At 43.7% G+C, this 12,186-nt stretch overlaps 1 protein-coding gene across 1 annotated transcript; it reads right to left on the bottom strand.

Annotated features, from left to right (window-relative positions):
* Nucleotides 1–1,821: 1,821 nt before the first annotated feature.
* On the bottom strand, nucleotides 1,822–10,550 carry LOC104935767 (neuronal pentraxin-1-like). The gene is made up of 5 exons (XM_027287149.1): nucleotides 9,546–10,550; nucleotides 6,550–7,243; nucleotides 5,363–5,613; nucleotides 3,024–3,203; nucleotides 1,822–2,605 (listed from the first exon to the last, which is right to left on the bottom strand). Exons 1-5 carry the CDS (start codon nucleotides 10,287–10,289, stop codon nucleotides 2,393–2,395), a joined length of 2,082 nt encoding a protein of 693 aa, XP_027142950.1. The 5' UTR covers nucleotides 10,290–10,550; the 3' UTR covers nucleotides 1,822–2,392.
* Between the last annotated feature and the right edge of the window lie 1,636 nt (nucleotides 10,551–12,186).

A 12,186-nucleotide genomic window follows, 5' to 3' on the forward strand; every position in this document is an offset into this window, starting at 1 on the left:
AGTATGTTTATGTTCAGGTGAGCATGCCCTCTAGTGGCTGTAGTGATTATAACAGAAAAAGAAAAAGGTCTGGTGACATTATGAAGCGTCAAAGTCAGTGTAGGAAACAGAAAGGTGAGTTTATCACTTCTTTAAAGCATCATCAACATTACTCCCTAACGTAAACCTCAAACTACAATGTACTACAATTACTACTACAATTCCTGCTGCTGGACTAGTAACTCATATTAGCTGGCTGCTATGTCTTGTGATGTTGCGCTTGGTTGATGTTTGGCTGTTAAAAGTTATCTAATAATAACAAATACATGTACACAGCTATCGGTATTCACGACAGTGGTACTGCAATCTGAAACTAGGGGCGGTAAATTACAAGAATACTAATAATTTGTACACAATGTTGCTTAAATCTGGAGGACTCGTTGATTTGATTGGATGCTCTGTAGAAAGATACAATACATGCTGCACAGAGAAATATGGTCATAGAAAAATAAAAAGTTTGCAGTTTGGTTTGAATTCATAAAATATTTGAAATAGTTTTATTCAAAATCCTGACATATTTACAAATATTTGACAGCATGTGCATTTTTCTTCCTCTTTCAAGTTTTTACAATTCAGTTTATAGTTTTGGCTTACACATGAGGGAGGGACTGCTGACTCAACACGATGTAATACTTTTAATTATTTACACCCAAAGACACAAGGATAACAAAAAAACAACAACAACCTAATTAAAATGTACACCAAAGGCGAGAATAAGCACATTTTTATGCATAAAGATGGATATAATATATATATTTTTTACATGTTTTATGTCAACATTCAGCTTACAAACTACAGTTTGGTAGTAGTAGGTGTATAAACTGAAGTCTATGTAACAAAGACAGAAGAAAGAACATGTCACGTACATTTGGCCCACTATCCTGAGAGGAAACACGGGATCATCAAGTGCTGCTCGTCTTGGCATTATCTGCGGATATTTACAAGCTGTAGCGCGACATCGTCGGGATGACGCGGTCCTGATGGTGAGAGAGATTCTATCGCCACGGCAACAACAGATACCCCCCTCCCCTCCAAAAAAGAAAGTTCAACACAGGATGTAATCTGAGTTTAACTCAGACAGTTTGACAGTTTACACCCAGAGATGTGCTTTACAAACAAACACAGGGTTAAGAGTGGGTCAACAAAGTGCTATGTACTTATTTAAATTATTTACAATATGAGAAATGCCATAATAAATGATCATAATAATTAAAAACAGGCTATCGGATACAATTTACATGTACAAAATCCTCTTTTGTTATAAAAACATGAAGGTGCATCTACAAACAGTTAGCATGAACTGTCTCTTTTCACCTCTTTATCTTCTGTGCGTGTGTGTGCGTGTTTGTGTTTGTTAGTGTGTGTTTGTGAGTGTGTGTTTGTTAGTGTGTGTTTGTGAGTGTGTGTTTGTGTGGTTTTAACTGGTCGGAAATAGGCAGGATCAGATGAGTTGTCCACAGGTAAATCCCGCTGTAAGCCACCAGTTGCCGAGGAGACTTCAGCATTACGGCGGCTGACATGCTGATAGAAGGTTGACGCTGTGTTGATGCAGTCAGGTGGCTCGTGGCCGTATGTCTGACACTGAGCCGCGGTGCTCTTACGTAACGGCTCCGCAGAGACAACACAACACGTGGATTGTACTTTTTTTATGTCTACAAAAAGCCTGTTGTTGTAGAGTTTTCAATATGAAATACTAGTATAAAACAGCCCAGAAAATCTCTCTGCTTTTTAGAAAAACAGTCCTGCGGCAGCTTTTGTGTACACAAAACAACAAGCAGATATTCGATTGTCAGTACTTTATCGCTGAGTATGAATCATCATGGTTCAGGTCTCCATGTGACTTTATTTGTAAATGATCCAGTGCCTCTCAGCCATCCCTCCACCTCCTGAAATGTGTATGTTACTCACACACCGAACAAAAACAAGCCAGAGGAGGTAAACTAATGGCAACAAGCAACCTTCGGACCTGTTCTGATGGAGTGAAATCCTATTATGTGTGTTGGATCTCTCAGAGCGGCCGTAGTCATGATCACACAGCCGGTAAATCCAAAGCCCTGCGCTCTTTGGAGCCTTCAAAGTCGTCCTGCTGACAGCGTCAGAGCGAAGAAGTGGGGGAGTAGGTGGAGAAGGCAGAGAGATCGAACAGGAATGGCAAACACATAAAGAAAAAGCAAAATAACTCCTTGTTCTGCCTGTGGCCCATGGCTGAGCTTGTGTTATTAAACTTCTGCAGACCAAATATGATGAACAACCAGAGCAAGCAATGAAATAAATCGATCCATCTCTCTATTTCTGAAATGATGTGGGGCTGATGGTGCTAAAGCTCTGGGTTTTGGTGGGGGTCCGTTGTCAGTCATTGGTGGCAGGGGTCAAAGGGGAACTCGCCGAGCCCTCCGTGGAGCTCCACTGATTCCTCAGACCAGGACATGACATCACCCTCAAGGTGGCCTGCGCAGGTCGCCTGGCTGTAGATCTCGCTGGGTGTCAAGACTCTGGACCAGAACTGGAGATCAGACAACTCTCCCATGAAGGACTGGTTGACGTCGAAGCGGCCTCCCATTGTGTCCTGTGAGGAACAGTGATGGCATTATTGACTTAAAACGTATTTCTCTCACAGTTTGGCAATGAAGTTCTCATCAAACCCAACATTTAAAACTCTTGTTTTCTATGATATCTAACTACGATAGGGCCAAGGTTAAGAATGAAACATATTTACATGTCTGAACTTTGGTGTCTTGCAAGTCAAATGTGGTAAATGCCATCCCACCTTCTCTAACTACACCCTTACTTTCCATATGCTTCCTTACAACAGACATTACTTTGTAGATCGGCATGGGCGTTTGGACATAATTCTTAGAGATACTTGGTAGTGGGAAGTGTCACATCTGAGGACCTTCAGGACATCTAACTATCATGGAAAATGTCCATGTTAATGTCCATGGTTGTAGAGCCCGATGCCTATCTAGACATCCTGTATGTCTTACCTGCTCCTGGCCCAGGATGAAGATCCCTCCCGGTTTGATGGGGTGCCAGGATGAGAGGTTTTTCCCTGAACCTTTCTTCACCCCGTCCTGGTAGGCCTCCCAGGCACCATCGCGCGTTGACCACGTCACGCACACGTGATGCCATTTCCCATCTTTCATAGTTATGGGCATTGTCACCGCCTAAAGAAACAGGTGGAGGAACAGGTAGACAGAGACAGAAACACCATTAATGAGGAATGTCCCGACTCCGGTCAGGCTGCCATTCATGGGTGCAAAACTTTACAGCAGATTTCATTAATCTGAATAAAACTGTACTTCATGTCTTTGTGTTTCCTGACAGTTTTGATCGTTTCCCCCTGATTAGTTTCACCTATGTCTTGGTATTTGGTTCTCACTAGTGTGTTTCGTCTTTGTTTTTTTCTGGTGTTCTTTACGGTTTTAGGGTGTTTTCCTTTAACTCGTCTGCCTTATGGATTTGTGATTTTCCGCTTACTCCGTTTGTTTTCTTGTCTGGACGTCGTCACCATCCTGTAAATCATCTGAGTTTTGAAAGTTTTGAAGCTCTGCCTCCTGCATTCGGGTCTAATCTCTCGTATTCCTTGTTGCCCTGCTTGACCAAGCGGAACAAAAACTGGAAGATACAGTCTGTGATGAGTTAATTGAATAATTGAGACCTGACCTGAGCTTACGACTTAGGACATGTTGGAGAAGTAACAACAGAAGTGCAGACTTCCTGAGCTCTAAATTCCCACCTTTAATCTGTGCAGAAACAAGGTTTTTTTCTTTATTCAATCAGGAACATCACTGTGAAAATCCATTTCTATAACAAATCTCTATCAGATGAGAGCTTTAAACAGCTTTACATGCGTGCTCACTGATGTAGAGAAAGTGGATTAGTGCAATATGAGAATCTCCACTCTGTTCATCCTCAAAAACCCTGGAAGATTAATTGACGACAGAGATTAATCTGCGTTCTGAAAATCATTTAACTGTGTCAGTGATCGGTTTGAGCGCTGCCAAGTGAGTGACTAGAGGCAAAACAAACATGACAGTTTATCCCTCCTGGTAATGTCACTCCTACAGACAATTAGGCCAATCAATTACGATAATCAGATTAATTGCTTTGTTTGTTGAGCTCACCGCTCACAGTACTGGGGCAAGGAAGGGAAAAAAGACAAACATCTGTCTTCCGTTTAGGGGAAAAAGCTATCAGCCTTTCAGAGAATGGAGGATTAGGAGGCTAATATTGAATCGTTTGTGTCAAGACTCTAAGTAGGCTAGAAATCAGACGTCTCATTGAATCGTAAAGTGTCGTTCAAAGTGAGATGTCCACAATTTTCATTTTTGAGGCTCAAAGTCAGAAGTTTGTCAACCTTTTAGATAAATAACAAATCTTTGCAGAAAGCAAAGCACTGAAAGTGTTATGACTGATCTGTTGTCAACCTTTATTGTACCTTAAAAGACCACTGAGGCGGTATCCTCATTCACAGTGGTAATGAGATGTAAAACGACGATCGCAAGCAAGAGTTTAGTGGGTGAAACTTAAAATACAAACTATTAAACTGCAGGAGAATGACATTTTCCTAATTCATTTGTGACTAATGGGACGTGAAACAACAACCTACTCTGCACTTTAAAAAAACTGAAACGTGGACTTCAATTAAATTTATTTTGTCAACAGCTTCCACACGATTGTATTAAGTTATTTAAACTTTGAAATGTATTGTAAGTGATGAGTTGTTGTTTCATTCACTGAAGAAATGTATCCATCCGTTGTCCAGAAACCTCCAAGAAACCCAAGTTGGCCAGTCACAATTCTTTTGGTCTCCACATGATATAACTGTAAGCTCCAACATGTAATCATATTTTTGAGGAGGTTTATGCCAGCTACGTCTTTTATATACACCCAGCATCCTTTCCCATCTTTTCATTTTCACCTGACTGAGTGCATTATGGCTTCGTGCTCCTGAGTCTAGTAGCTTTGACCTTCACTGGTGAGGTGTTGCTGTGTTGTGTGTCTAAGGTTTGACTATCAGCTCAGACTAACGCCTCACTGTATGCAAGATGTGTAGCACTCTGGGACATGGATTTGTGAGAACTGCAGTGTTTCCTAAGGACACTGGTCTCTTCAAGCTCAGAGAAGCAGCTTTTTGACAAGGAAAATCCTTCTTTAATAACGTCACAGTGAGTCCTAAAGCTTTAATTCTCTAATATACAGCAGTACCAGTGTTTTCTATGCCAGAATCAGCAGGGGCCAAAAAGGAGTTATGTCAACTTAGATAAAGAATTTGAATGTCTAAATTTGTGATTCTCAACATTGACTCTTGCATTGCTTTTACCTTGTCATTGATGAGCAGCTCCATGGGGTTGCTGCCCCATTCGATGAGTACCAACTCATTGGCTTGTCCAGGTACAGCGTAGGAGAACGGAGTACCAAGACCAGGGCCCGTTCCTCCCTTCAGCCGCACGCAGATTGTCAGGGCAAAAATCTCGTTGACCACCGACCGCTTCATCCTGGCGTACATGTAGTTAGTCCTCATGGGGAAGTCGAGCAGGAAAGCGTTGGGACTCTTTAGCTTCTTGTGATTTCCTGGTGAGAAAGATTTAGATTCAGGTCATTCATGGACTGTTCTGCCATCAGCAGTTGGCTTCAGTTGAACATTTTTATTCAAATGCAATTCCCTAGATATATACAACCCCCCAATAAAAAAAAGCAAAGAAATTTAAATGCAGCCCACAGGCAAAATGATAACAGCATTCAATCAGACTGTATTATTCCGTCTCAAATACTGTTTTTAACAAGCACTGTTATATTTAGTCTGGGTTTACCTCAGGGTTGTAATCTGGCTGCTGTTCAAGTTAAATCCAGTGTGTGCCTGTTTGTTGTTCTATTTAGGATTATGAAGATTTTTCTTAAATATATAAAGACAGAACATATATTGCTTTTAGTCCACAGTAAAATAGATTAGAACTATTTTGCATCAAGCAAAGGAGACAACTGAAATATGTTTAAGATGTAGATCCAAGTACAGTAACGCCCTGATAAGAAAATTAGTTTGTAGCTATAAAAGCAAAATAATGTCCATATGTTCAAGTACCAATCTTTGTTTTGGCTTGGGAATAATAGCAAACAGAGATAATAGAGGCATCACCACACCAGTTTGCTAAAATTCAAATAGTTCTGGAACCTCTCAGTTCATTTTTGACTTTCAAGTGTCCAAAAGGCCTTTGTTGGATGTAAATGGACAACCAATGAGAGCAAGGCAACAATGATGTTTTACCAAATCCTGTCAACACAAGCTTTGAGTGCAGTTCCACATCCATGGCAGCCAACTTGGTTGTTTACAAATCATTGGCGCAGGTTGGCTTGAGATCTGTCTAAACAGTGGAAGCAGATGAATCTACCAGAGCAAATGAAACATGAGCTTGTGATTCATCTGGTTCCCAGGATAAGTTGAAGAAACCACAACCATGACAGATTTCACTGTGGCCTTTTCTGTGACAGTAACTGTGTGTGTGTGTTTACCGTGGTCAGTGTTGCCATGGTGCAGTTGGGTGAGCACTGTTTCCAGCTTGCTGTGCCCTGGGCCCCGGGGGCCCGTCTCTTTGCTGCTGAAAGGCAGCCGCCGTGGGTGATGATCAGTACCGTGATGGGTGTCATGGTGGTCGCTGCCATGGTGATTATCATGGTGGTCATCGTGGTGGTCATCGTAGTGTCCAGGCCCGTGATGATAGTCGTGGTGATCGTCGTGGTGATCATTATGGTGGTCACCGTGGTGATCATCGTGATGGTCATCGTGGTGGTCATCATGGTGATCATTGTGGTGGTTGCTGCGGTGGTTGCCATAGTAACCATGATGCCGGCTGTGGTGCGTGTCGTAGTGGTAGTCGTGATGGCGACTATGGTGGCCGCCGCGGTGGTTGTACCTGTGGCCACCGTGGTGGTTGTTATGGTGGCTGTCGTGGCGGTCGACATGATGGCTGCTACCGCCGTGGTCATCGTGGTGGTCGTCATGGTGGCCGTTTCCATGGTGGTCATCGTGGTGGTCATCGTGGTGGTCGTCATGGTGATCATCATGGTGATCGTCATGGTGGTCGTTATGGCTACCATAGTCACGGTGATCTCTGTAGTAGCTGTGAAGCTGCTCCTCAAGAGCGGTGATCTTCCGCTGGAGGAGTTCTCTCAGGGAGCTGGAGTAGGAGCTGGAGGAGTTCCTGGCCTAGAGAAGAATATGGACATCGGTCAGGACTCCTGGCATCTGAGGTCCTAACTTTGCACTGTGGGGCTCAGTTTAAGCAACATTATGTAACTTTACTACTAATTATTTACCTGTGAGAAGTACATAACGTGTTACACACCAACTACTTCACTGGTTTTGGTGAAACTGGATCATATTTTATGTCTTCCCCTCACATTTTCCCTTTGATGTCCAGAGTTTCCTGATTGAAAGTAAAGTAAACTGCTACAAACTGCAGCTGCTGCCAGCTAATGTTAGCTCAGTTTGTTAGCTGGGCTGCCCATGGGAGTGTCAGTGTTTGTACCATAGGCATTTTAGACCACTGGGAAGAGGAGGTTTTCAGGTCTGGGGTACAAGCGAATGCTAATGGGTAGGATCCAGTGTCGTGCCAGAACTGGAGCTGGGCAAGCAGGCAATGTAATTGGGCTCGACAGCCTGTATGGACATAATGACAGAGGGAAAAAAACTAAAGGGGATGTTTACGGAGGAAGCTAAAAAGAGAAAAGGAGTGAAAGACCAAACCAAACAGTTTTACAATGTTTTGTATTCCACGTGTTAAAAATGCATCACATTGTGCATCTGTATGAGACACCCAAGGCGTGACAAAGCAGTGTTGATATGTGAGAACCTGGGATAGATAGTGTTGTTTATATGCAGTGAATAAAAAAGAATTATGGTATGACATTTAAAGTTGCAGGGGAATTGTCACTGCCCCTCCTTCCTCCTCTCCCTCGCTCACCCTCCCTTTCCTCACCAGCAAATCCGGCTTTACTCCCTGCCAGCGCACGCCACGATTAATAGCCTCGTCAGGGAGGATGAAGCTAATTGAAGGTGAGGCTGGCTAGCGGCCTTTGGCGCATGGCCAGAGGCTGGTGGCGTAGACATCCTGTTAGCGGAGGGAGCGACGGAAGGTAAATCCTGGCTCCGCTCCTGCTTTGTCTCACACCTTTGAGGGAGATTGAGAGGGATTTCTGGTAACACTTTCCCTGAGCGTGGCCTGAGACCACCTGTGCTGATAATGAGGCTTTCACAGGCCAGCGGGCGGCAGGGTTTTAGTCTCACAATGTGACACCAGCATCACTAAATGTTGTAACACAACCAGAACCAGCATGTATGGCCTGTTTTAGATGCTGGAACTGTGCAACATCTACAAACAAGAAGTGACCACGGGGAGAGCAAAAACAACAGCTACAAAAGTTCTTAGAGAGCATTGATTTGGATCTTTGTTGGGTTCATTCAAGTTCAATTGTGTTTGACATGTGACATCTGGATTGGTGGTTTCCAACCTTTAGAGTAGCTTGGTTTCCACGGTGGAAACAGATCAACCTCAACGTGAATAACCAGGATGAATGAACACTGAATGAATGTACAATTAACAATACTGAGATCTGTAAATCTTTCTCAGAGAAGCTGTTTACTCTCCTTCCTTCTCCTGTCTCCTGTGATAAGCACATGAACACTGGGGTTGTTCAGGGTCAGGGCTGATCAACTTAGAGCAGCTTCCTGTTGACAGTGATATCCAGGAGGGAGATTGAGAGCCGGAACGACTCAGAGATAACCGACAAACAGCGTGATATCAGCGTTCTTGATGTGTGTGTGTGAGTATCTTCACCTGGCTTATTTAATATTGCTGTGTTTATTCCAGAACTACAGATATGCCACTCAAAGTAACATAAAAACATAAAAATGGCCTTTTAATGAACTGTACACAAACAGTATGTTTGGGTCACCTCGTCTTCATGAAACGTATCCTTCTTACAGTGGACATCACTGTCGGCTAAGCTTGTGACCTTTCATGACGCAAGATACGACCCCAATTAAGTCAAACCTTTGATAGGCTTCTGCCTCCCTGCGCACCATTCAGCCTTCCTTTGCAGACACATTGGATGTTTCGAAATGTTCAGTGTTCATTTGAAACCTTCCACCTTGTTCAGCTCAAGCAGCTGAAATTACAAGCCAGATATTTGGGGGGTAAGAAAGTATGTAACAGGCTACAAACCCTGAGAAATGGAAGCATATCTGTTCCAGCATTGTGCCAAACTTTCACATTTTGTTGTGTTTCTTCTTTCTGGCACACCTGACTAAACACTGGTGAAACTTTTGAAAGGACTACCTCACTGTCATCATCTTTAGGCTCTAATTTTCTCTCTACCAGTGTCCCCAGAGCTAATTTAAGTGATTCTAACTTTATATACTTTGCATATTTTATTATATCCACCAGTACACGTTCTCTGTGTTTAAAACCACAGTGTTAATCCTCACTTTATCCTTTTTTTGAACCCACCTGCAAGCTCTCCAGCCTCTCCTTAAGTGTCTGCAGTGTTTTGCCCGTCTGTTCAGGGGAGAAGGAGCTGTGTTTCCCATAAGACGAGCCCTTCCTATGGTGGGGGTCTGACCTGTGGCCACCATGGGAGTAGTGGTGATCGTTGCTGTGATACGACGAAGGCCCGTGATGTGACGACGACGACGACGATGACGTATGATGGCTGCCATGCTGCCCGTGGTGGTCGTCGTGGTTGTTGTCGTGATGGTTATCGTGGTGGTTATCGTGGTGGTTGTCATGGTGACCGATACTGTGGTGACCACCGAAGCCCTCGCACAAAGTGAGCTTGGCGGTCAGCTCTCTGATGGTCTCCCGCTGGTCCAGAATGGTCTCCTTTTGCCTCACGAGGCTCTCGCGCAGGTGTAAGATGGTGGCTTTGGCCTCGTCGGACATCATGTTTCGCCGGTTACTGCCATTGTGGCCATTAGTGTGTCCGTTACTGCTTGGTCCATGGGGCACACTGGGTGGAGAATAGCAACTGGGGTCTGCTTCTGGGGGGATTGGAGTGCAAACAAATTTAGGGCTAATGCCATAGTCATGTTCTATGCCGGGTAAGCTGCCTGCTGCTGCCGCTGCACATGACAGGAAGCAATAGAAAATTAGAGAACGTAAGGGGAAGAAGGGGGGGACGGACCCCAGAGAGGCTCCAACCCAATGCCTTGCAGACAAAGGCATGAGGTTCAGAGGACTGACGTCTCTGGCCATGTTCGGCCTGAGTCAAAGTTATTCCTTGACAAATGAAAGTCCTCCCAGGCCTTAGCTTTGTTGTGACGAACACCATGAATGTATGTCATATGCGTGAAAGGTGTTGGGGCAAAGCATGTCAACAATATAACCGCCGATGAACTCTCCTCCCAGACAGCATGAATCCCTTTTAGAGGACAAATAGCATAAACTCCAAGGCAGTATTCCAAAAGCACATAAAGCGTGCAGCCAAACTCTTTAGCTCTTTGCCTTCAAGACAATCCTGATGTATCACACAAGGTTTCTTGGCTCCATGGCAAGCTAACAACCTGTGAGAGCTGGCCTGATGTATCCTGCTGACAGGTCCTGCTGCTGCTGCCCCAAGGAAGAGGTGTTGGACCGCCGCCAGCCAGGTGATCGCTCTCGACTCCAAGGACCTCCTGTGTTCTACAGCCAAGAGTAATCCCTTTAACTTCGGATTCTAAGCACCCATCAGATCAGAGTGCTTTACCTACAGGACAGAGGAAGGAAAATGGTGAGATAACATGGAAAATAAGCAACTTTGATGAACTTAGTTTCAAGTATATTAACATTATCTTGGAAGCATTTAAGGAAAGTGCACAGAATGAGATCTAGGTCAAGGAAATCCTGGTCATAGATACATATACGTTTAGACACATAACAGGAAGAGAATATGCAAGTAAAAGCTGTTCTACATCGCAAATCATTAATCTCCAATTATCAAATCACTTCCTCAGTCCGTCAGCAGAGACTACAGTGACGCCAGCAGACGGCCAGGTACACAGCACTAAGGGGGGAAGCCGCCGGGGGGTCGTCAAGCCTGCAGCAGGCCACAGTGTAATAAGATTACATCCAATTAATCTGCCCCCTAAAACCACAGCCCGGCAATTCACATAATGAAAGCTGGTTTTCATTTGAAACATGGGCGGGCCTGTGGAGTCCAAACCGCTCACACCGGGGGCGTCGTAAATCAATGTCAGAGCTCGTTCGCCCTCGGATAAAGTCAGAGTGTAAGAGTGGACGCACCCCAGCAAATATTTGGACGTCTGTATCTTTCTGAAAACAGCTTGTATAGAATTTTCCTGTATATACACACACACATATATATATTTAATTATATAATAGAACATTGTGCACATGTTGGGTTTCACTGTACTTGCACACCCCCATATGTCACATTCATGCTGGGGTATGGTTTTCCTCATCATCTCTGTATAGAGTCACGATGTCAGCTAACATAATCACATCATTGTGAAGGTTCCCTGTATAAGCAGATATAAATGTGTCAGTCTAAACAGCATACATAGAAACTTTTGCTTGTTAGTGAGTCAAATCAAGTTTTTTTCTTGTGCAGGTCAGCTGTTTATACAATTCACATTTATGATGGGAACATACTCTGGAATATTTAAAGGTCACGAACCAGAGTGAGCAACACATTTATTTCTAATTAAAGTCAGCTTTCCTGAAAAAAAGACATTTTGTGTTTTGAATGAAAAAAAAAAAAACCTTCCATCTGTGTCACAGTGTAAGGCGAGTCATCTGCACGCGTTGTTGTGTCGGCCAAGAGAGCAAAAACGCAAAGCCAGAGAAGACGTTTGAGGACACACAGGATGCTGTTCCCCTCTAAGCTTCTTATCTCCATCACTGGTTCAAACACACACAGACACACACTAAGTACACACAAGTACAAAGCACAGAGTCTCAGGAAGTTCACTCTGTGTGACAGCGTTGGCATACAGTGTCAAACTAGGAACACTGGGATCAAAACGTTACGTCGTGTTTGTTTCATCTGTACAAACAGACAAGTATCTAAACAAGAAGCTGCAGATTTCATGGGGGCTCATGTTCTGGATGATGGATTATGGGAACACTAATGTGGGTTGCCTATTTTCTCATT

The sequence above is a fragment of the Larimichthys crocea genome, chromosome XIII, assembly GCF_000972845.2.
Source record: "Larimichthys crocea isolate SSNF chromosome XIII, L_crocea_2.0, whole genome shotgun sequence".
NCBI classification, from domain to species: Eukaryota; Metazoa; Chordata; class Actinopteri; family Sciaenidae; genus Larimichthys; species Larimichthys crocea.